The 25,329-nt window shown below is 40.6% G+C and overlaps 2 protein-coding genes across 9 annotated transcripts in view; one reads left to right on the forward strand and one right to left on the reverse strand.

Annotated features, from left to right (window-relative positions):
• The window catches only part of DCTN5 (dynactin subunit 5), a 37,377-nt gene extending 36,915 nt beyond the window's left edge, over nt 1-462 (reverse strand). For 3 of the 4 annotated variants that reach the window (XR_011424725.1, XR_011424724.1, XM_005598842.4), the window contains exon 1: nt 210-436. Coding sequence is in view for 2 of the 4 variants with exons in the window: in XM_005598842.4 (XP_005598899.2) it covers nt 210-257 (48 nt within the window). In the remaining 2 variants the exon portion in view is untranslated. Of the gene's footprint in view, nt 1-209 lie in introns of all 4 variants that reach the window. The other variant, XM_001501020.6, reaches the window with a different exon arrangement.
• On the forward strand, nt 426-23,028 carry PALB2 (partner and localizer of BRCA2). Of its 5 annotated transcripts, none has more exons than XR_002799252.2 (13): nt 426-676; nt 2,374-2,433; nt 2,570-2,672; nt 4,206-5,660; nt 7,567-8,414; nt 8,779-8,850; nt 10,720-10,881; nt 12,001-12,086; nt 12,351-12,512; nt 13,568-13,684; nt 16,182-17,918; nt 20,087-20,235; nt 22,527-23,028. XR_002799252.2 is itself a non-coding variant. In XM_005598843.4 (13 exons), exons 1-13 carry the CDS (start codon nt 629-631, stop codon nt 22,732-22,734), a joined length of 3,558 nt encoding a protein of 1,185 aa, XP_005598900.3. In that variant the 5' UTR covers nt 426-628; the 3' UTR covers nt 22,735-23,028. The 5 variants fall into 5 exon arrangements, 2 of the variants coding, with proteins under 2 accessions (XP_005598900.3, XP_005598903.3); XM_005598843.4 differs by having other exon boundaries at nt 17,831-17,918; XR_011424717.1 differs by lacking the exon at nt 12,001-12,086.
• Nucleotides 23,029-25,329: the final 2,301 nt, after the last annotated feature.

Consider the following 25,329-nt stretch of genomic DNA (forward strand, 5'->3'; position numbering starts at 1 on the left):
TCTCCACGAGGGAATCAAGAATAAATTAAAAGAGGCTAAACTGGCCAAACAAAGAATATATAACGAAGCCAGACCATGCACGAAGTGTCCCTAGGTAATCCCCACTAACTGCCACCGGGACCCGGGGTGGGGCAGGGAGAGAACGGCGGCTCTGGGCTCAGAGGGACGCAGGCCTGGCAAGGGGAGGGCAGATGACTGGACCCGCGCACCGTCTCGATGTACTCGGACTTGTTGTAGAGCAGCTCGCCCAACTCCATGGCCACCAACTCCTTTCCGCAGCTCTCGCCTCTGTCAAAGTCTGTCTGCCCGTCTGTCGTTCAGGGATTCCGACTACTTCCGGCAGCTGCCCCACTTCCGCTCCGGGCGGCCTCGGCTCCCATCCACAGCTCGGCTCTCCGCTGGGCGGCCCCGCTCCATTGCTCGGCAGTCTCCGGCTGCGCGTGCGCAGGCTGAGCGCCGGATGCAATTGGCGGGGCTTCCCGGCGCGCGGGCCCACGTGGGCCGGCTGGTCGCGCGCTGATCCCCGGTTTTTCCCTCGGCGCCTGGGGGGTTCGGGGCCAGCCGTGATTCTGGTGTCCGCAGGCCCGGAGCTGGCGACGGCTGTTCTTTTCTTTCGGCCGCTGGCCCGATGGAAGAGCCTCTCGGGAAGCCCCTCAGCTGTGAGGAGAAGGAAAAGGTGCCGAGGGGTGCGGGAAGGGCAGACGCAACTCCGACCCCCTGTCCTAGGATTATAGGCTGTTTCCTCTGCTGTTCGAGGGCGGCAGTTATCTCTGACCCACGCTCTTCTCCGGACTGAAGGGGCACAGGGAGTGAAAATGTAGAAGAGCGCCGTGCTCACGAACAAGTTTTCATTACAGCACCAATGCATAAATACAAAATGTTAAACTTTAGATAAAGCTAAGCCTCCTTTGACACCTTCCCTGCCCCCGCCCCCGCAAGTAAATCTCTTAGTCTGGTACTTTCGATCTTTGCGTGCGTGTGTGTGTGTGTGTGTGTGTGCGCGCGTTTGCGTTTGTGTGTGTGTATGGTGGGCGGGGTGGGGCGTGGGGAGGGGTGCCGTTGTACTCCCTAACCACCGAAAATTAATGTGTACTGTTTGGAAAGGTCAGTGTTCATAAATGGTATGATCTGGATGGTTCTGCAACTTCCGTTTTCCTTCTCCTTGTTTAACATCCCCAATAGCATATGTTTACCTTATTTTTTTAAGTTGTATATGGCATTCTGTAGTGTAGGAGTGCCATCTTTTCTTTAAATATTACTCGGCTGAGAGCCTTTTAGGTTTCCAGCTTCTGTTGCTACAACAGGCTGCCCTAAATAACCTTATCCATGCCACGTTGTGCTTGTGCTGATGATGTTAGCTTGATTGTAGGTTGTGCTGGCTGTTCCAGGCATTGTGTTAAACTCTGTTCACATTAATTCATCGGCCCTCGTATCCAGTCCTCCCTTCTAGTGAGGGTGAGAAGGGTCATTTACAAGTCAACAAGATAATTCCCAGATATCGATAAGGTTGGTGATAAACAGGATGCTGTGAGATGCGATCTATTTATAAACTGGGGCATCTTGGACAAGTTGCTCTCTCTCTGATCTTCCCAAAGCTAGCTCCTTCCTCCTTCACATGAGGGCTTGAATGGTAGTCCTCAGAAAGGCCTGCCTGGCCACCCTATCTAAAGTACTGTACACCATTCCCTGTAGGCCAGGCACTGTCACAGCTCCCTGTTTATCTAGATATTGACTGCCATGTGAAGTCATTTTATGTGTTTGTTTTCTTGTTTATTCTCTGTATCTTCCATTATATGTAAGCTGACGCCTGTGTATCTAGGAGCTGGAACAATAACTGACACATATTGGGTATCAGTTGTTGGTCCAGGTGCTAGAGATCCCTGGACCAATAACTGACAAATAAGAGATGCATTTGTGGAATGATTGATAAGGATGACAGCTCCTGCTTCCTTTGAGGATCTCACAGGGGAAAATGGAAGTAAACAGACAACATAGAATATAATAAGTACTGTGATAAAGGAAGCCCAGGGGAGAGGTGCATTGTCTAACTTGGATTTGGAGAAGGACCTAGAAGTCTACCCCAGGGAAATAAAGAATCTCAGCTGAGGCTTGAGGAATCAGTAGGAATTAGCAAAATGAGGTGAGGAGAAAATGCTCCAGGTAGCTGGAAGAGTTTCTGCAGAGGGGCTGAGGTATCTGAGAGCTTGGTGCTTTGTGAGAATGGAAAGGAGTGTGGGCCATCGCCACTCCCTGCACTGCCTCTTGCTCTTGCTGAGGGACTGCTGAGCACTCAGCCCTCACAGGCACTGTACCCCTTCTCTCGGACTCTGCCTTCCACCTGCTCAGTACTCTTTGGTGTTTTTCTTCTTCCAGTTGAAGGAAAAATTAGCTTTCTTGAAAAGGGAATACAGCAAGACCTTGGCCCGCCTTCAGGTAAGTGAATCCTCTTCTCTCAAATTGGGGTATTGTAGTACAAACTATATAAAAACAGTTGATAATAATAAAACTTTTTAAAAAACTTATTTCTTTTTGTTAAATTTGTCCCTTGAGCTGCTTTTGTTTTCTCTAGCGTGCCCAAAGAGCTGAGAAGGTTAAGAATTCTCTTAAGAAAACAGTGGAAGGACAAGATGACTTGCTCCAGGAAGAAGTTTCACCACAGCTAAACCGCCCAGGTAAAGCTCGCTTGTTATTCGTCTCCCAGGTATATTTGACTCTGGTTCTTTTTCTCACAGCCAGAAGATAAGGACTAGCGATAGACTTTTTTTAAACTGTCTAATTCAGTGCTTCTTTGTGTATTCACAAGATTGTGCAACCATCATCACTATCTAATTCCAGAACATTTTCACCACCCCCAAAAGAAACCCTGTACCTACCTATCCTACCCCTAACCCCTAGCAACCACTAATCTACTTTCTGTCTCTGTGGATTTACGTATTCTGGACATTTTATATAAATGGAACCATACAATATGTGGCCTTTTGTAACTGGCTTCTTTCACTTAGCATAATGTTTTCACTGGTTATCCATGCATACATAAATCCAAGCATGCGTCAGTACTTGGTTGCTTTTTGCAGCTGAACAATATTCCATTGTACGGATATACCGTAATTTGTATATCCATTTATCAGTTGATGGACATTTGGGTTGTTTCTACTTTTTGGCTATCCCGAATTTTGGCTGTTACGCTCTTGTGAACTATAATGTGCAAGTGTTTTTTATGTTTTTCAGTTCTTTTGTGTGTATACCTAAGTGGAATTGCTGGGTCATATGGTAATTCTATGTTTAACTTTTTGAGGAGCCGGCAGACTGTTTTCGACAGCAGCTGTAGCATTTTACATTCCCACCATAATGCACAAGCCTTCCAGTTTCTCCACATCCTTGTTAATATTTGTAATTTTCCATTTTCACAATTAGATTCATCCTGGTACAAGTTAAGTGGTATCTAATTGGTTTTGGTTTGCATTTCTTAGTGACTAATGGTGTTGAACATCTTTTCGTGTGCTTATTGGCAGTTTTATATCTTCTTTGGAGAAATGTTTATTCAATTCCTTTAACAATATTTTAATTAGGTTGTCTTTTTATTGTTGAGTTGTAAAGATTCTTTGTATCTTCTAGCTGTTAGACCCTTATCAGATATGTGATTTATAAATATTTTCTCCTATTCTCTGAGCAACAAACTATGCTTTCAGTTGGATTGTTGAGTTGCTCTTTTTAAACTAGAAGTTTAGTTTAAAAATCATTATTTCCAGGGGCTGGCCCCGTAGCCGAATGGTTAAGTTCGCGCACTCCGCTGCAGGCGGCCCAGTGTTTCGTTGGTTCGAATCCTAGGTACGGACATGGCACTGCTCATCAGACCATGCTGAGGCAGCATCCCACATGCCACAACTAGAAGGACCCACAACGAAGAATATACAACTATGTACTGGGGGGCTTTGGGGAGAAAAAGGAAAAAAGTAAAATCTTTAAAAACCCTTTAAAAAAAATCATTATTTCCAGCATAATTCTATTTGTTTATGTTTACTTAAAATTATTATAGTTTATTAGATTATTAAAAACATGAACTTTGATCTGCCTGAATGAAATACCATTGACTCTTAAATAAATGTTTGGTAGTATTTATATACACTATTTTAAAGTAAATATGGAGTATTTTTTTGTTTCATTTTACAAGAAAAATATTAATAATTATCATTTTTTCTTCTTAGAACCTAAAAATAAAGCATCTCCTTGTGACACGTTACAAATCAACTCCCATCTCAATGAAGACACTGGAGGAAAGACATCTGTCACGCTTGATGCGGAGCCAGGACATGGCCCAGTGGAAGGATTATGCATACAAAGAACAGGTGATATCCAAGAACGTTTTCCCTACAGGGTCCATGGCCCTGATGGTGAGAAAAGGCAGAGTAAGCTGCCAGGGAGAAGAACTAAGCAGCAGAAGAGAACATTTATTTCACAGGAAAGAGAGTCTTTCTTTGACACTGATTCCCTTCTACTCTCTGGCAAAAGACTAAAGGAACAGGAAGGAATCAATAGAGAAAATCCTAGGACACTTGTAACTGAAAAAAGAATTTACCTTCCAAGTCCTAAGTCTGACGGTTCAGATCTTCCAGCAGCAGTTATAGAAACTAATGTAGGGAGTGTATTAATTCCAAATGCCAAACCACAAAGAGGTGTCGATGAGCTCTTCAGAGGAAATGACTTCCCCAGAGCGACTACACTGCCTGTGCATACTCTGCTAGATAGCAGTAGTGGTCAGCATCTCGAGCATAAGCCTTCTGAAGATAACGGTGAACTTATTGCTCACAGTTTAGAAAACATTAGCCCTGTTTCACCTGTAAACTTAGAAGCACAAGACAAAAAAATGACTGTCCTTACAGATAACCCAGAGGTAAATAAAGCTGTAAGTGCAAGCGGCCAGCTGCCTAGAAGTCCTAACTTAGAGGCAGATAATTCATGTTCTCTAAATGAACTCACTTCTGATAGCTTATCAGCAGATGAAAACCAAAACTTCAAAGAACAAAATCACGCAGAGAGGTCTTTAAAATCTCCCAATAACACTCTTGATGGTAGAAATGAAAGTATTCAGGAAAATGAGGTTCTAAGTCAACCTAACAGTCTCAGCCTAGAAGTAATCTCCCCTGATTCTGCAGAAGATCAAACAGATTCTTGCACAGTGCTTGAAGGCCTCCTATTTCCTGCAGAATATTATGTTAGAACCACGCGACGCATGTCCAGCTGCCAGAGGAAAGTAGCCCTGGAGGCTGTAATTCAGAGTCATTTGGGTGTCAGAAAGAAGGGGTTTAAAAATAAAAAGGAAGCTACTAAAAATTTAAACTCTTCCAGTGAAGAGACTAAGCAAAGTGAAATTAGGATGTCTGACACATGCACAGGACGACCCAACTCGAGAAGTCCTGCTCAGAAACTTCTCTCATTAACCGAAGTCAGCTCCCCCACTGGGCCCACTCCAGATGACTTTTCTAGGAAGGCGGTTACCCAGACATCTGGCAGAAGACCCGGAGGAAAAAGAAAGTCAACCTGCACCCCTGAATTAGATCGTTGTGAACTACTTTTGCCAACTTCTGGCACGTGTGGTGTCAATAGGTCCAAGGAAGGAGTCACGTTGCGCAAAGATGAGAATGAAAAAGCAACTATTCGTGGTAAGAAGAGGGTTGGAGGTGAATCACGGTGTGGTTGATGATGACGCTGGTTAACACTCTGTGCCTGGTGCTTCCTAGATGTTGCACAGATGCTAACTTCCTGAATCACAGCGTCCCTACATGAGGGGGAATCTGTTTCTGTCCTCGCTTTACAGCTGAGGAAGCTAAGGCACAAGGAGAGTAAAGTGACTTAATTAAAGTGACAGAGCCAGGATTCAAACCTAGCTATGTGGTGTCAGAGTTCACTAACGTGGTTGAAAAAGTTGACACAGAAGGAAAATACATTAGATGTCTACCTAAAATTAGTATTTATTCAGGTACGACACAATCTTTCCATGGGTAGAAGCTTTACAGCTAATACAGGAAGTGTTTCTGAAGTGAAATGAAATGTGTGTTAGAGTAAGAGTCCACTGACAAGCTCTCTTAGGAATGCAATAGGTCTGAGCAACGTTTTTGGATAAAATCTCTAATACAGTGTCTGTAAGGTCTGTGGGAGACAAGATTTTGGATGATAGCAAGAGACATGTTATAATTTAAACTTTTTATTCATTTACTCAGTAGTTATATCTGATAAACTAAGCACAAAAACTAGCTAATTCACTGTGATTCTATACTAGAAATTAACAGACTTTCTGTAAAGAGCCAGGTGGTAAATACAGCCATTGTGCTCTGTCACAGCTACTCAAGTATAGTGCGAAAGTAACCAGAGACAATATGTACATGTGACTGTTCCAATAGAACTTTATTTGCAAAAACAGGCAGCCAGCTGCTCCATACGGTGGGATGCAGGCTTTGGTCTATGAGCTATAATTAATTGATTAATTTAAAAATAATAATCATCATGGCTTTTTTATCATCTTTTAAGCCAACACAAATACAAAGAAATCAGAAAGTAGGGCAATCTAGTAATAAATTAGAAACATTCTTTTGTGTACTTGAAAATAACCTGCTGTGATTTTAGTAACCTGCAGCTACATTGAAAGATTTTTTTTTCTTGAGGTGACATTCACATAACATAAAAATAACCATTTTGAAGTAAGCAAACAATCCAGTGGCATTTAGTACATTCACAATGCTGTGCAACCATGACCCCGATTTAGTCCCAAAACATTTTCATCACCTCAAAAGGAAACCCTATACCCGTTAAAAAGTTGCTCCCCGTTTCCTCTCCCCCTAGCCCTGGCAACCACCAATCTGTATTCTATCTCTATGGATTTACTTATTCTGGATATTTCATATTAATGGAATTATACAATATGTGACCTTTTGTATCTAGCTGCTTTCACTTAGCATGTTTTCGAGATCCATATTATAACATGACTCAGTATTTCATTCTTTTTTATGGCTGAATAATATTCCATCACATGTGTGTACCAGTTTGTTTATCCATTCATTTGGTGATGGATGCAGCCACATTTTGAATGATACAGAATTCCAGTCACTCTAAGAGCAGTAAATTACTCTTTGCCCTCAAAGGGGACTAAGTTTTCTTCATTGAGAAGAGCGAGCATTTTGCAGACTGTATTCTGGTAGCCTGTTGGAATCAGTTTTAGGGGAAGAAGGACATTAGAGATTCTTAGTCTAGTTCCCTTATGAGGGCCAAGGGAAAATGAAGTGAATTGACTGCCCAACATAACACAGCAAATCAGTGGCAGAGCTGGGACTAGACTCCTGTCTTCCTTCTCCCAGCTAATGTCAGCGCCATGCTGGTTTTGATACGCAAAAGGAGAGCTGCTGGGTAACTACTAACCTACGGCCAAGCTTTGAACCTTTTACTGAGGTTTCAGAGCCATGGGTGGGAAAAGTAATGAACATTTTCCACTGTATTGGAGTTTAGAAGCTCACTCTTTGTTGGGTATTAATGTTTCTTTTGTTGGATATTTGTTATTGTCGCTTTCTATTTTAGGAAAAGAAAGTCATTGTCAAATGAAAAAAAATGAAAAAATGAAAAAAGAGGAGTCCCTTTCTTCCAGAAATAGTGCTTATTTGGCTTTGGATGATGATGCTTTCCGTGCTCCATTTCATAAGAATGAAATGCTAAGTTTAAAGCAACTATCGTCTCTTCTCGAAATCACTGACTTTGAGTTACCTGATAAAGACTTCGGACCTCTTAAACTTGAAAAATTGCAGTTCTGCTCGGAAAGGGCAGTTGAGCCTTTTGAATCAAAAATATATGGGGAGAGGCCTCTTAGAGAAGGAAATTGTATTGTTTTGGAGGAATTGACTCCTGAACAAATCGATACAGAAATGGAGGACTTGGAAGAGGAACTGATTAGTGTACCAGGAAAAGCATGCCCTAAAACGCCGAGCCTAAAAAGCCAGCCTCAGGGCCTTTCTTCGTCCATACTGCTTTTCACTCCTTTAAATACAGTTAGACCAGACGATAATGACGCGCCAGCAGCAGACGCATGTTCACCCACTTTCCCCATCTTAGGCGTTACTCCAGCTGTTGGCTCCCGAGCACGCTGTGAAGAAGTGTGTGCAGAGTTTGTTGGACGAACTTGCTCTCCACCCCGGCTTTCTCACTCGCACACCCCAGTCAGTCTTGCCAATGATCATAAGCAGTGCAACAGTTGGGCCAGCCCACCAGAATTAGACGGCAGCCTGCATGTGTCAGGAAGGAAGGGAAAGCCCTCCTGTGACTGTGATTCTGGTCCCCAAGCAACACCTCTTCCCAATGAGTCATTCACTTTCCAAGAAAATCAGCTGCATGGGAATACATGTCTGGAATCGTGGAAACTTTCCGTTGAACAGGTACGGTCCACCTCCTTTGTGACATTTTCTCTAAAGGAATGAAATATCTTGGTGAATGTGGACAGCATGACTTCCTTACACGTTGGCTCCTCAGTGTTTAAGAATGTTTTAACACGTTCCTCTGATGTGACTTCACTGTAAACATTAAGTTCATTCTGGGTAAATTAAGATTAATTAAAAAATACGTTTTTTAAATGTGGGGTGATCCTATTCTCTTTGTCATCAGTGAAGCGGTTGCATTTGGAGCTTTGCTGCTTTTGCCAGAGAAATTAAAACGTAGGAAGTAGATGTTCTGATGAGTGAGTGCTGCAGACAGACCTCAGACATAAAGTGTAGATTAATCCTGTGCCTTTTGTTTCCACAGACAGAAATAGCAGATGTTCCTGCGTGTGACAGGGTAAACCCAGGCAACCTACAATTGGTTTCAAAGTTAAAGGTCAGAAGACTGTTACTTTCTAATGTGTCTTATGTCTTACATGTGAAAAATTTATAATGAATTTATAGGAAAATTGAGGAGAATTTGATCATCTAGCTTCTCATTCCTAATTACTGTCAAATAAACTTGGTAAACCAGATTCAGAAAAAGAGATTTAAATTCTTTGTTTTTCACAATATTTACCTGTGTTTGTATTTTTTTTTTTTAAAGATTTTTTTCCTTTTCTCCCCAAACCCCCCCGGTGCATAGTTGCCTATTCTTTGTTGTGGGTCCTTCTAGTTGTGGCATGCATATTTGTATTTTGAGATCATCTCCTGAAGACATTTATGTGTCAAGTTATTGCCAAGATCAACTTAAGCTAAGTAACTCAGCTTGGTCTCTAAATTAAAATCAGGCATTTTGACAAAGGGAGAAGAAGAATGAGAGAGGAGCCATTTAAGACTCCTATCCAAATGGTGTAATGTTTCTAGAAGAAACACTTATGGTGATTTATTAGAAAATGAGTAGTAGTTCTAGATTATAATATAGTGAATGGTGAATCTTTCATATGCTGTGTGATGTATATGGTTTTAAGAAATATAAATTATGATATTCTGTTAATGTTATTTTGGTAAGTCCTGAGAAGTGGTTGGACCCGTGACCTAGTTAACTTTTTATCCATGGTGCTTGAAGTAGCATGGTGTGGAGCAGGGTTTCTCCTACCCAGCACTGCTGACACGGGGGCTGGATAACTCTGTGTTGTTGGGGGCTGGCCTGTGCATTGTAGTAAGTTTAGCAGCAAACCTGGCTTCCACCCATTAGAGCCAGTAGCATCCCCTCCCTAGTTGTGATAACCAAAAATGTCTCCAGGTATTTCTGTATGTCTCCCGGGGGAGGGTTGCAAAATTGCCCCCAGTTGAGAACAACTGGTGTAGAAGAAAGAGCTTTAAATCCACATGAACTGTTTCTGCCATGACTGGCTGTGTGACCTTGGGCAAATCATTGAGCCTCTGAGCCCCGGATTCCTTTTCTATAAAAAATACATAGTCATACCTATGTGGTTTCAAAGCTATCCTTGAATCAATGTAAGTAACTTAGTTTCTTAGGGAATCAACCATTTCATTCGTGTTTTCAAATTTGCAATTAAAAAGTTTATCATTATTATAGTTTTTTTGTCTGTGTATATGCAGTTAAGCCTCTCTCCCGCTTCCCATTTCTAACAGTATTTTTTTCCTACATCAAACTTAAGAAATTTGTCCATTCTGTTGGTCTTCAAAAAAAACTAGTTTTTGGTTGTATTGGTTGTTAATTGGGTTTTTTTGTTTCCTGTTTCATTTATTTCTGTTTTTATCCTTAATAACTCCTTCCTTCTCTTTTTCACTGTGCTTATCTTGTTATCCTTATACTAACTTCTTGAGCTGCTTGCATACTATATTTTTATCTTTCTTGTTTTTGATAAATGCCTTTACGATGATAAGTTTTTCTGGAAATACTGCTTGGGCCATGCTCTGCATGTTTGGACTCTCCTTGTTCGTTTTAGAAATAGTATGTTGTTTCACTTTTATTCCCTCTTCAACCCATGGGTGCTTCCTCAGCATGTTTCATTTCCACATGGGCAAGTTCTTATGGGCTCTTTTTTGTGGTTAAATCTGAATCTATTCCATTCTGGAGCTATACATTTTAAATCCATCATAATATAAGTGTGTATGGGCAATGTTTTTCAGTTGCATAAGACCCACAAAGCTCTCTCTTTTGACCTGCATAAAACTTTAATTACATTTATTTAGTATTTCATCTAATCCTTGTAATCCATCACTTTTCATATTTATTCTTTTCATGAAACAGACCCCAAGTATCCCTTTGACATAATTTATTGCCATTCTGTGTCAGAATACTTCAGGTTCCTGTTCTGTGGATGTGAGTGCCATGTGGTGGGAAATAGCTGGTTTGAAAGAGCCGTGTATCATAACTGCGTGTGAATATGTAGTTTCTCTTTGGAAACCTCTGGATACTTGGCAGTGGGAAAAAATTTATTCCTGGCACTTCACAGAGGTAAGTCAGAATCTTCGAGGTGAAAGAGATCTCTGCAGTCATTTGCGTGGTAATATAGATGGGCAGCTTACCAAAAATGGGATCTGTGATCATGCAAGACAGAGCAGAGCGTCGAGTTTCTTTCCCAACTTTTTATGATGAGAATTTTTAAACATTCAGGAAAGTTGTACAGCGAGCACCCATACACTCACCATCTAGACTCTGTAATTAACACTGTGCTTTATTGGTTTTATCACATGTTTATCCAGAGACGAATTTTTGCACTAGACCTTCTGGAGGGAAGAGCTTGGAATTTCATGTGTATTCTGACTTCTAAACTTGCTGATACTTATATTTTTTATCCCTCACAAAAACATCATTCTTGCTTTTTTTCTGTATATATTTTCTTCTAGTCCCTGTCCACCTTCATACATATCTTACATGGCTGCAATCCTAGTGTGCTTAAAATTTTTCAGTCTGCCTTTTCCCACTCACTGTATAAACGTGTTTCCTTATTTCTGCATATTCTTCATACTTATTTATTTTGAATTTTATTTATTTATTTTCCCAGCTTTATTGAGGCATAATTGACAAATAAAATTGTAATATATTTAAAGTGTATGATGTGATGATTTGATGTATGTATACACCGTGAAAGGATTCCCACAGTCAAGTTAATTCACACGTCCATGACCTCACGTGGTCATGTTACCTTTTTCTTTTTTGTGAGAATGTTTATGATCTACTTTCTTACCAAATTTCATTCGTCTTCTTTATGTCCACAGCTTCTAGCACTGTGCTCTGCATAGGGGTACTCAGTAAATATTTGTTCAGTGAATAAACTTATTTTAAATGGCTGTTCCATTTGTTCACATGTCAGAATTTATTTAATTATTCTGTTGGTAGAAGTGTAGATTGCATAAATAAATGCTATAGTAAGCACTGTTTTGCATATAGCACATTTGGATTTACAGCTTATAAAAAGAGGATGTTTGCTGAACCTTTTCACATTTGTTCAAATGTTAGCAGTTAATCCTGGTAGAGTGAGAATAGAAAAGAATGTGACCAAGTTTTGGAAAATTTAGATTAATTAAAAATGAAACAACCAAATATAATTTTTGGCTGCTTTTTTTAATATAGGTTCCAGTATTACAGATAGTTCTAGTGCCTGATGTTTGTAATCTTGTGTGTGTGGCTTTGGGAAATTTGGAAATCAGAGAAATCAGGTATGTAATTCTCAGGGAGTAGTTTTTCTTTCCCTTTATCTTTCTCTCTGTTAGCTGTTCTGAGTGCAAGTTATAACCTAGGCTTGAGTCTTGAAAGAATCTAAATTTAGGTCTGAAGAGAGATTTGTTTTAAAAAAACAAAACAAAACAAAATCAATAGAACAGTATCCCTGACCAGAGTTTCCATTTAAAGTTTGAGCCTAGTCCTTTGATATTAAAGGCTTACACCTGACTTCTCTGCATTTTCCCTTATATTTGATTTAGGGCATTACTTTGTTCCTCTGATGGTGAAAGTGAAAAGCAATTACTCCTGAGTTCTGGAAATATAAAAGCTGTGCTTGGCCTGACACAGAGAAGGCTAGTCACTAGCAGTGGGACCCTTTGTGATCAACAAGTAGAAATCATGACCTTTGCAGAAGATGGAGGGTAAGAAAAGCATTGGTCGATTTTAACTATTAGATAAAGAATGATTTCATCACAGGGTTTCAGAGAGAGTTGGACCACTAGCATCTTGTTTTCCTGTGCTGTAGATATGGTATAGCAGGTTCTGCCTCAACACTAGGCTATAACGTAGAAGCACTTTAGAAAGGTGCGAGCCAGACACGACAGGGAAGAAGTCAGTGGAGTGCAAGCTCAGCAACTATAGTTTGTTCTTTCTTCAGTCTTCTTTGAAATCTCTGAGTATCCTTTAAATATTACAAGTACCTTAAGATGCTAGACCCTTCTCTTGTTTCATACACTTGGTTTCCATTGCTTCAGTCTCCATCTAGATACTGACTACTTGCAAACATGTTTCTAGCTCTGAGCTCTTTCTCAACCTCTAGACCAGCACACCTATTTATCAGACGTCTCATGGATACCTCAAATTCAACGTGTTGAAAACAGAACTCATAGCATCCTCTATGTCTATCATATACTTGTTACACTTTATTCTGATTATTTATCTGTCTTTCCTAATAACAGAGAGCATGGACCATGTTTATCTTATTTATTCATGACCTGTTGCAGTAGTCTAGGCAAGAGATAAATGTTTGCTTAAATTAGGAAAATGTTTGTGGAGATGGGGAGAAGCAGACAATTTGAGAGAGATGAAATGATGAAATCATTAGAACTTGGTGATTGAGTAGATAGAGAAGAAGGAGACAAGGATAATGTCCAGGTTTCTAGGCTGGTCACCTGGGTAGATGGTGGTACAGTTCGTCGAGATAGGAATGCAGAAAGAAACATGAGGTTTAAAGAGAGAGCCAGTGAGTTTAATTTTGGATGTAATGAAGTTGAGGTGCTTGCAATATATCCAGGTAGATAATATGAAGATAATAAATGTTCACTGTAGAAAGTTTAGAATAGACATGTTTTCTGATTGAAATTTTTTTCTGGTATTGCATTAGTGTTTATTATGCATAGCTCCATAATATGTAGAAGGGCTGCTTAGAAACTGCTTTGATACAAAGTGCTGATTTTTAATACTGTTTTAAATGCAGAAGCAAAGAAAAACAGTTTTTGATGCCCCCTGAAGAGACTATACTAACTTTTGCTGAGGTTCAAGGGATGCAGGAGGCTCTGCTTGGTACCACTATAATGAACAACATTGTTATCTGGTAAGCTTTCCCTCGAGCCCCTCAGTTTCCTCATCTGTGTTCTAATTTCACAGAGTTCTTAAGATTAGATCAGAGACTCTGTAAACATGATTGTGTTGTCGTTTGTTTACTGTCAGATGCCATATACTTGTCTTAACAAAAACGTTGTATTAATTCAGACATTGTCAAAAAGGTCAGTCTGAGTAGACTGTTTTAAAATAAATGAAATTTATCGTTGTCTAAAAGGTATGATTGTTTCTGCTTCTGGTTAATGGCTGAGTAGCTTCTGTCAGACCAACTCTCCTACCTCAAATAGCTTAAACTCTGGACAAGATATAAAAAACTATCTGAAGGCACTGGAGAGTGAGAAAAAGAAGAAAGATACTGGAGGGGGTTCGACACTTAGAAGAAAGCATTGTCACTGGGCGAGTTTCCTGTTCTTATGGCTCTGAGTCAGAGGGGAGGCCCCAGTCTGCGCAGTAGATGACTGAATACCTGATAGAAAACCTCTGTCCCACTGTCTTAAAGAGCCGCAGGACAGAGTTCAGGGTGACCACAGCAGCTAGAAAGAGAGAGAAAATCCCAAAAAGTGAAGTGCCAGAGAAGGAGCTCTAAACTGGCTGTAATCTCTCCTTAAATATCTGGCTGACCTTTAAACTGCATGTATGTACACAGGGCAGACTCGAAGCAGCCCATGTAAGGAAAAAGAATGGAACTGGTTTTCAGCATTTGGAATTTGAGTTTAGCCAAGTTAACTGTTTACTAGGAAAAAGGATCAGTATTCTTCAGAGGAACCTAACGGAATTCAGAGTTTCTATGATGTGTCGTTCGTGATGTCTAGAATACAATCCAAAATTACTAGATATAAAAAATATGATTAAAGATCCAATTTAACAAATTTGTGATAGGGAAACTGAAGTTGAGGAGTCCCCAGCCACCTCTTTCCTGACCACAGGGGAGAACTGTACCTCGCCATAGGTACTTGCAAGGTTAACTTGTATTAGGAGAATAGATTGATTTTTTTCTCAGAAGGAAGGCACAATGGGCTTGGTAAGAGAAAGTTATGATAGTGTCACTACCTATTCTGCACCGTCCAACCCCACCCTCTAGGAATAAACTAGGAAAGCATGGCCCCTGAGAGGAACTTTGTCCCGTCTCCACCGGGGAGCCTCTGAAACTCAACCAGGTTCTCATCTGCTGGGAGACCCGGGTTTCAGATGTCCTTCTATCCAGAGCAGCAGATGTGCACTTTTGGTACTTTCCTCAGGGTTTCTGCTTGTCAGTCTTGTCTAGGGACAGTGTTCTTTACAAAGTTGTCTTTTCTATTCTTGCAGCTATTTCTATGATCCAGACCTTCATTATTTGGCTTCTAGATTATTAAGGTAGTCTAGTAATTGGTCTCCTTGCCATCAACCAAGATTCAACCTCCAGATCATCTTATACTATTACTTTATAAACACTCTTCCTCCCAGGTCTCCCCATTCTCCTCTAGAAATAAAACCTTCAGTGGGGCCCATGTTGGCTCTTCTTCAGCTTCATTTCTCCAATGCTTTATTATAAAAATTCTAAAAATTCCACTCCAGCTATTCCATACTCCTTAGCTCCCGTTTTTCTTCCCACCCCTCAATGCCCCCTTTTTCTTTTAACAGAGATAAAGCCCACTCTATTTTTTTAGGTATGCTTTTTTTTTTTTTTTTTTTTGGTGAGGAAGATTGGCTCTGAGCTAACATCTGTTGCCAATCTTCCTCTTTTTTTTTTCGCTTTTCTCCTCAAAGCCCCAATACATAGTTGTATATCCTAGCTGTAAGTCCTTCTAGTTGTGGCATGCTGTCAGAGCATGGCTTGATGAGCAGTGTGTAGATATGCACCTGGGATCCAAACCTGTGAACCCTGGGCCGCTGAAGCGGAGTGTGTGAACTTAACCACTGCACTACTGGGCTCGCCCCATATTGCCCTTATTTTTAACTTAGCATATGCTACTTTGTATCATGAAAGTGTTTGGAGGTGGGTATTCTCAGTGCCTGCCTTAGCTCCTGCTTAGGGTTGTTACTCAAAGATGTATGGATCATACTGTCTATCAAAAACTATCATTTACCTTTTAGGCTCTATAGAACTTTATATTTACAGAGAGTAGAGTTTTTTGTTTTTTGGGGGTTTTTTTGGTGTGTGTGTGTGTGAGGAAGATTGGCCCTGAACTAACATCTGTGCCCATCTTCCTCTATTTTATGTGGGACGCCACAACAGCATGGCTTGACAAGTGGTGCTAGGTCTGCGCCGAGGATCTGAACCTGCAAACCCTGGGCTGCTGAAGCGCAGCGCATGAACTTAACCCCTACACCAATGGGCTGGCCCCTACATATAGTAGTTTGTAACTTTCCTATTGAACTCCTGATTTGTTAGATGTCTAAAGTGATTCATGTTATATACTCAAGGTTCAAGTGGCCTTTTTTTGTGTGTATGAGAGGAAGATTGTTGCTGAACTCACATCTGTTCTAGTTTTCCTGTGTTTTTTATGTAGGACACTTGCCACAGCATGGCTTGATGAGTGGCGTGTAGGTCCGTGCCTGGGATCTGAAACCGTGAACCCCAGGCCGCTGAAGCAGAGCATGTGAAGTTAACCACTACACAACCAGGCCAGCCCCTCAAGTGACCCTTTTTGAAACTACTGCTGAAAGTCTAAATATTTAATCTTGGTCAAGCTATATTAACTGAGCACCCATGTTTCAATCATTTAATAGATATTTGAGTCTCTACTTATGTACCATTCTCTGTGAGAGATGCAGATGCAAATCAGATATGAGTCCTGGTCCCAAAGCCCCTAAAATCTAGTAGGTAAATAAGGTTACTTTACAATTCACAGTGTACAATTCCTTTACAATTCACACAAAGTCAAAGTGACAGAGATTTGGACAAAGTGCTCTGGGATTTTGGAAAAGAGCAATTACTAAATACAGAATGTGTGCTAACCTCTGTAAGGGATAAAGCTATCCTGGTGTCCCTTATTTGAGGAAAACCTTACATACATACATGAGAATTCAGTGTTCCTTCTTCAGTTTTTATACACAGTACCTGGTCCGTAGAAAGTTTGCAAGTATTTGTTGAATGAATACATTGTACCCGATTACAGTCTATATTAAATAACAAATGAGGCATATGGACAGTACTATAGGGAATTGGAGGAGAGGAGATTTCTGTGGACTGGTGCCAAAAGGGAGGAGAAAGTCTAAATGGAGCTCACGCAGCTTGGAGGGGGTGGGCCATAAGGTAGGCCTTAAGGAATGAATGGGCATTGGTCAGTAATGGGGATGGGAATTAGTGGTGATGGGGAGCACACTGGAAGGAGGAGCTTGAACACAGGTCTAGAGCCAGGAATGTACATATTATGTTGTATGGAGAGTGAGAAGATTACAAGTAGGGGAGCAGCGGGTAATACAGTATTGCAGCGCTGGATTCATGAGGGTTATAAATACCATGAGAAAGAACTTGGACTTTATCTTGTGGCTCATGGAGAGCCCCTGAAAGTTTTTCATCAGTCGAGTCACATGACAGAACAGTTGTCAATGTCACTTTCCCCAGTAAAGCTAAGGGGTGGTTCCAACAAACTTTCTTTTTTTCCTTCTTTATGTTCACCCTCTTCTCTCCTCTCTTCCTTTTTCCATTTTTTACCCCATCTCGGTCATCCCTTCTCTCTCCATCATCTTGGTCTAGCTCTAGTATAAACATGTCTTGTACAGACATAATTATAAGTCTTTTAGGTGTAGTCTCTCATCTAAGCAAATTTGGTTTCCTGTCCATCGTCATCCTTGGAAAATTTAGGCATAACAAGAAGTGTGACAGAATCGTAATGATAGAGCTACACCGTGTGCCTGATTTCAACACCAAGTAAAATGAGATCATGGAAAACTTTTCTCATGGAATTTGGAGAGCTTTATCCCTCGTGGCAGAGCAGATTCAATCTAAGGCTAAACTATCAAATTAAACCATTGGCACAGTTAAACTGTGTTCTGTTTTTAGCTAAATCTGTGACTAAACAAAACAAAGGTACTGTCTCTCTCAGTTTTTCCCTCGGTCACCCGCCTAAAGGATGCTGTGATAAATAAGAGAGTATTATGTGAAAACCAGTTTGCTGGAGGAATGTTATCAGCTTATTTATTTTTGGTGTCTAAGGAATTTAAGAACCGGTCAGCTCCTGAGAAAGATGCACATTGGCGATTCCTACCAAGCTTCAGTCTGTCACAAAGCCTATTCTGAAATGGTAAGTAGTGATCTGCGGGTACCACTTTGTGTCTACTTTGTGTGTTACTGTTGGTCTCACTGAGTGAGAGCGGTAACTTCATAAGTAGCCATTAACTGACCCTCCTGGTTGCCTATTCTTTTTCAAAATTGGATAGCAGTGTTTGTTCTTTCTTGAAATTGATGGATGAAAATAAGTGTTGGTACAATATGATTGCCTGGTAAATTTTCTGGTTCTTTGACTTAAGGGCAAACATTTATTTCTAGCTGTGAATTTGTACCGGGAAATATCATGCCTGTTATCAGACTTGGCTCCCAGCCACATTGCCATAAATGGTTTATGATGTGAATGAATTCTCTTAGGGAGGATGATTAAATGGGCCTAGACATGTGTTTCTCTAGACTTCAGTGTCCTCGTCTGGAAATGCACACAGCTTCTCAGCCATTGTGTTAATCGACTTGGCTTACAGTCTAGTCTTGACATCTGCGCAGGTCACAGGTCGTTGTCCAGGAGTCAGAGGTAAACTGCTCGAGTGCCCACCGGGGAGCCACGAGCAGAGGCGGTAGCAGCCAGCTCAGTGCTTTTGTGCAGACTGTCTCTCAGCCTCAGTGGCAGCTCTGTCAGCATCGGCATCCAGAGGCTCCACATGCAGAGGATGCGTCCTTCCCCACCCCGGCCAGATCTGTGGAATTGAACTCAAATGTGTGATCGCAGATAATCTCTCACATAATTTTGAGGCTAACTTTTTCATCCTTAAAATAGAAAGGTTGAATTTGTCTCTGGAATTACTACATTTACCTTATTTAGATATTTTTATAATCTATAATTTATAGTTTATAATCTATAATTTATAATTTATAATAAATATAAGGCATTTAGACAATTTTCTGTCTTCATTATTATAACATTAATACCTGTTTGATATTAAAACATTTAGCACAGAAATGTGTAAGATAGTAAGTAAAAGTTCTCCATGAAGCCAGCTTCCGGAAATAGTAGTTAATAGTTAGTGTGGGAATTGGTGAACTTTTTCATAAAGAGCCAGATAGTAAATATTTTCAGATGTGCTGGCCACATGGCCTCTGTTGCAGCTACTCTGCTCTGCCGCTATAGCACACAATCTGTCTGCCAGAGGCGATATGTAAACAAATGGGTATGGCTATGTTCCAAAAAAACTTACTGGACACTAAAACTTTCTGAAACTTGAATTTCGTATAATTTTCACATCACAAAATATTCTTCCTCTGTCTTTTTTTCAATCATTTCAAAGTGCAAAAGTCATTCTTAGCTCATGGGCCATAAAAAAGTAAGCATTGAGCCAGATTTGACCTGTGCGCCATAGTGTGCCAACCCCTAGTTAATTGTATGGCATTTAACATTTTTTGACTCACTTGTTTTCTAATTATAAAGGTAATTCATTCTCATTATAAGAATTTAGTTCTTCTAGAAATGCATACAGTAGAAATGAATGTTATCAATCCTAAGATGGCCCTATAATTAATTTCCCCATTTTACCCTCAAAGGTAATTTATTTTCAACGTATAATATACATATATATGTTTATATATATGTGTGTGACATTTATAGCTTCACACACAATAATCTTATTATTAGAACATGTAATTTTAAAGCTGGGAGAAGTCTGTAACACATTTTCCTACAGAAACAACCACAGGTGATGGTGCCTTTTTCTGTCACTCTTACTTTATAAATATAAATAAACAGGCTCTTGTAGACTGGCCTAAAAGTCTAGTCACCGCTTGCAAGATTGTTTTCTGGGAAAACGTGTTCTGAATTTTCACAAACCAACCTATGAATGCACATTTCTAGTTTAAGGACTCCGTCCACGTATTTATATGCCCTCTTTCCCTGTGCCAACATTTCCCTAAATGGATGGCATGACATGTTAGTAGTCTCTAAGGCGGAGGAAATCCATGAGTCAGCTAGATTCACGCCTGCAAGACTGGCTGAAAAATCTTAGGAGCCCTGTGCTAGTGAAGCCAGACGTCCAGCTCAGTGACAGTCTCTCCAGTGCCTGCCTGAAAGAAACGAGCCAGTGTCTGAATCCGAGATACTCAAGAGCCGATTCATCGTTCCTGTAATTCTTTAGTTTTGTCCCTGCCAGCCCTTTCTTTTTCCCAACATATTCTTGATGATTTATTTGGTTATTAATTTTTCTTCTAAATTAGGGGCTCCTCTTTGTTGTTCTGAGTCATCCTTGTGCCAAAGAGAGTGAGGCGCTGAGAAGCCCTGTGTTTCAGCTGATTGTGATTAACCCGAAGACGACCCTGAGTATGGGTGTGATGCTCTACTGTCTTCCTCAAGGGCAGGCTGGAAGGCAAGTGTGTCACTGCTGTTCAGCGAGTGTGACGTTTTGAAAGGCACTTATGCAAATACAAAAACCAGATATTTTTATATCAGTTAGATGAGTGAAAACGTGAAATCCTGCAGATCATAGTGAAGAATGTTAAGGAGCAGGATGAAGTTTAGTGGATCTGAGTCAAACCTCAGATTCCCTACATCCTGATCCGTACCAGTATGGGGTTGGATAGGTATTTTATGCATATTCAAGCCCTGTTTTTTCCCATAACAAAAACATTTTAAATATAATCAGTAATTAATCTTCTGTACAAAAAGCTTATAATTTATGTTCTTTCCATCAAACCTAAATTAAGTTTTGTTTTGTTTCTTTTCTGAAGAAGATTCACCCTGAACTGACATCTGTTGCTAATCTTCTTCTATTCTGTATGTGAGCTGCCGCCACAGCCTGGCCACTGATAGACAAGCGGTATAGGTCCGTGCCCGGGAACCGAACCTGGGCCACTGAAGCGGAGTGCATTGAACTTAACCAGTAGGCCGCCAAGGCTGGCCCAAGAAAGTTTTAAATGTACTTTAGGAAGACATCTTTACTTTGAAATCTGACTGAGCCTCCATCATGGAGGCAGTTGATTTTTATCTGTTGATAAATATTTATCTATTGACTGATGAGAAAATCTATTTATCAGTGACACAGTTATTGGCATCCCGATTGTTTTCTGAGCTGTGTAGAACTCTGAAGTAGTGCTGGTATTGTTAGGCCAACCAGGCAACATCTGAATGTGTTGTTCCTGAAGACTGCCCTTATTAATGTTCGAACTTAGCAGCAGAGTCATAGGAAATAGACCTAGAAATCAAGATCACAAAGTCTAGCTTGAATAACTCACAAGGATAAGGATCCTTGGTAGTTAAAATGTCTCTGTTTCTTTGGGTCTTGTGCAGAGCTTGCTGGATCCATGCATGTTCTAAAAGACAGTCTCTCCCTGTGCACTCGGCTGTGGCCTTTCTGCAAATGTTCTTAGCCCAGCAAGAACCTCAGGACTATCATTTGCAATATAGGCTTGCATATAGAACTTGTTTTCTTGGATGTGAAGAGAGAACCATAGTTATTTGCCTAGAAATTTAGGGTAAAGATAACTACTTGCTTAAGCATTTCCCTTGTCACTTTTCAAAACCATTCGTTTAGCAAACCTTGAAAGCCTATTTGGTGCCAATCTTGTTGGAGCACTACTGTTTCTCATCTCATGGAATTTAGAAGAGAAAACCAGTGACTACTGTTCAGTGCACAAAATGCCAGGAGGTTTGCCCTGTTTTGGGAGCACAATGGATGGAGGGGCAGCTGAATTGGCAGTGGAAGGTTGGGGAGAGACTGTCAGGAAAACTTTACGGAGTTTCAAAAGATGAGTTAGGAGTCAGCTACACAAAGTCAGGTGGGAGCCAGGGATGGAAACTATCATTCAGTTCCCTCAGAATATTCTCCGAGGGCAGACCATGTACTAGGCACTCTGCAAGGTGCTAGTGATATGGCAGGGAGGAATGACAGCTGATTTTTATTAAGCACTTCCTGTTTGTTAGGTACTGGGCTAAGCTTTTTAAATCAACGATTTCATTAAACCTCACAACAATCCTGTGAAGTAGATGCTCATATCATCATGTCCCTATTTTTACTAATGAAGTTAAATAACTTGCCCAGAGTGACACAGCGCTTCCTTTGTTAGAATTCAAGCCCTGATAGCTGACCTCAGAGCCCTTGTCTTAAAAAGACAAGCAGATTTCTGCTTTATGATGTTTACATTTTCGTGGGAGAGATCCCCACCAAATATGGAAATAGGATAATCTCACATAGTGAAAAGAGCTATGAAGATAAAAACAGGTAGAGAGGGAGCAGAGTGTATGTATGTGGGCACTACTCTAGATAGGTGCTTTCATGTGACCTTTCTACGGAGGTGAAGGCCTATCTGACGCCAAAAACCTGCCATGCTAAGATCTGGGGTTAGAGCCTGTCAGGGAGAGGGAATAGCAAGAGCAAAGACACTGAGGTGAGACTGAATTTGGCTGGTTTGAAGAATGGAAGGAAGGCCACTGTGAGCTGGGGTGCAGGGGGTACAAGCTGGGAGAGGCAGGGACTGGATATGTGATTATGTCCTAAACTGCACCACGGTAGCCAGACACCTAGGATTGCAAGTAGAGGCCTTCATATTTCCAGGGCTTTTTGTTCTTGTTGATTTAGGGGGCAGGGCACGGTTTTGGGGGGCAAACCTTTTTTTTTTTTTAATATATGATTTAAATTGTCTCTTCTCTGCTTGATGTTAGGTTCCTGGAAGGTGATGTGAAAGATACTTTTGCAGCAGCAGTGTTGACTTCTGGAACAATCGCCATTTGGGACTTACTTCTAGGTCATTGCACTGCTCTCCTTCCACCTCTCTCTGACCAAAATTGGTCTTTTGTGAAATGGTCAGGTACAGATTCTCATTTGCTGGCTGGACAAAAAGATGGAAATATATTTATATACCGCTACTAAGAAGTTAGGGTAAGGTGAAAACCCAGAGTTCTGGATGTATGCAGCCTCTTATTACTTTTCGAAGTTGTAACTGTAAAGGAGAATATCTGAATGACATTTAAAATAATTACTTGTATTCATTCAGACACTTACTTTTTATTCCGTTGGTGGTGGCACTGCTGATTTGAATGCTCATTTATACTTACTTTGGGGGAAAGGATTTTAGGTTGATTTTTGTAATTCCTCACCTTTGCACATTTGCTTCTGAAGGTGTACATAAAGCTTCAAATGTTAATAAATATTTATTTTGATACATTCTGCTTGGCATATTATTTTTTCCTGTCTTAGAAAAATCATTTTCAGAAACAAGAACTAAACATTTAACACCTAGAATATTTAGTCAGCGATGCTTGCATAGTAAGAGTAAATTTCAGTTAACTTAGTATACTAACACGCACTATGGTTTTGTGCTATTTGTAATACTTTCTTTTCACATACCTACTAAGAGTAATACAGATTTTATTAAAATATGCTAATTTAGAAATGCTGTTGTTCTTTTCCATTCTAATATGCATCCTTGATAGCAGAGCCTGCATTGTCCCTGGAGTCACTTTGGGTCAACAACACAGCTGTCCTGACTACATCATCTTCAACTTTGCCATCTGATTAGAGAGCAGAGATTTTTAAAGTCCTAATCTGATGGTATCATTGGAAATTTTATCCCAAGCTACAGGTATTTATTTGCCTAACTTTCTTATGGAGTATATTGAGAGTATATACTCATGATCTATATAACTATTTGCTCTATTACTTCTCTTTTAAAGATACCTTTTAATGATATTTACATAGTGGTTTCTACTAACTTCATTTTTACCCTTCCATACATTTGCATAAAAGATTTAACTTTCTCTTCTATGCTAATCCTGTTCTCTCTCTAATCTCAAATGAGAGAGTACTTTACTTGGTAGCATATCATAGATAATCGAGGCTTTTCACAAAGATTTAATTTACTCAGGAACCTGGAGAAACATATGTTATTTTGATTTAAGAATTAAGAAAACTGAGTAGAGTTCTGCAGTAATTGTGGTTCAGTAACAGTTGAACAAACACTGAGCACATTTCTGACACAGTAGGTGTGAAAAGGACTTTCGGGAGGGCCTGCCCTTCAGAAGTGCACAGGTTAGTGATTTAATTTAAATGAAATACCGTGTTTTAAATTTAAAGGGTATGTGGAGAGTGCTATAGTGGAAGCTCAAAGGATGGGCAGTTAGCACTACGCAGGGAGTTCAAGAAAAGCTTCATGAAGAATGACAGCTTAGCTGAGTCTTGCAGGGTAAGTAGGTCAGAGCAGAAGCAAAGGGTATTCCAGGCAGAAAGGACAGTATGGTATCAACTACACAACACAGTATTACAAGATGATTATGCCATGGGGATGATGTCAGGAGGCTGGAAAGGTAGCCAGGGAGTTTGTGAGGCATGTTGACAAGCCTGGACTTTATTCACAGGTTAAGGGACTGTTAAGAGTTTGAGCAGTAAGGTGATAAGGCCCCACTCCAGCTACAGAGTGAATAATGGATTTATGGAGGCCAAGGGTGGAGGCAGGGAGACGACCATAAGTACCTGAGCCGTGGCAGGGGCAGTGGGAATGAAATAGCTGAATTGGAGAAAGATTTGGAAGGAAAAAGAAATGAGCAGGACAAAGTGAATGCATGATTAGGTAGGAGATGAAGGAGTCTTAAATTTCTGGCTTAGTGGGTTGATGGTGTCAGCAACTGAAATAACACACAAGGGGAAAGATAACTAATTTGAGTACTTACAGATCGTCTGGCAGTAGGCAATTGGATATAGGGCTGTGAAGCTCAGAGAAGAGGCCAGGGTTGGATGCAGGTGGGAATTAAAACCTCTGGAGTGAATCAATTCTGAAAATGTGTATGTTTAAAGTTAAGAGTGGGTCAAGAACAGGAGCCCGGGGACCAGTGTTTAAATGATGAGGGGAGGAAATAGAGCCACGATAAAGGCAGAAAAGGAGTGGCCAGAGAGGTTGCTTCTGTAGGATTTGACAATGTGAGATGTAGTGGTGAGCTTTATGAAAAGCTTCGGTAGCCGGGGTGGAGGCAGGTCCAGTAGAGTCTAGATTTGAGTGGATTAAAGACTGAATAGGAAGTGAGGAATTAAAGACAAAGTGCAGATTATTCCTTCACGAAGTTTCATAGGAAAGAGGAGTTGGTGATATTAGAGATATATAAAAGGGCAGTGGAGGAGGCCTCTGGCCTTGTTTTTAGGCTAGGAGAAACTTTGGCATATTTACGGGCTCAAGGGAAAAAGCTAAAAGAAAAAGAGGTTGAAGATGTAGAGGAGAAGTGAGAATTGGTGTTGCAAGGAGGGGATGGAACAATAGTGCAAATGGCAGAAGGTAGGAGGGATGGTTGGTGGGGTGACGTGTGCAGGAAGTTGACATAGTTTATACTTTACATCCTTTGATGGGACTGCTGCTGAAAAGCACCAGTGTCCTCTCTTAAATCTTCCCCAGCTACCAAGGACTTGACCTCAATCTTAATATTGAACCTTTTACCCTACAGACCACGTAGGCTGACATTTTCTCTTGATGTGTTTGCT

Source organism: Equus caballus, chromosome 13, assembly GCF_041296265.1.
Source record: "Equus caballus isolate H_3958 breed thoroughbred chromosome 13, TB-T2T, whole genome shotgun sequence".
In the NCBI taxonomy this organism is placed as follows: domain Eukaryota; kingdom Metazoa; phylum Chordata; class Mammalia; order Perissodactyla; family Equidae; genus Equus; species Equus caballus.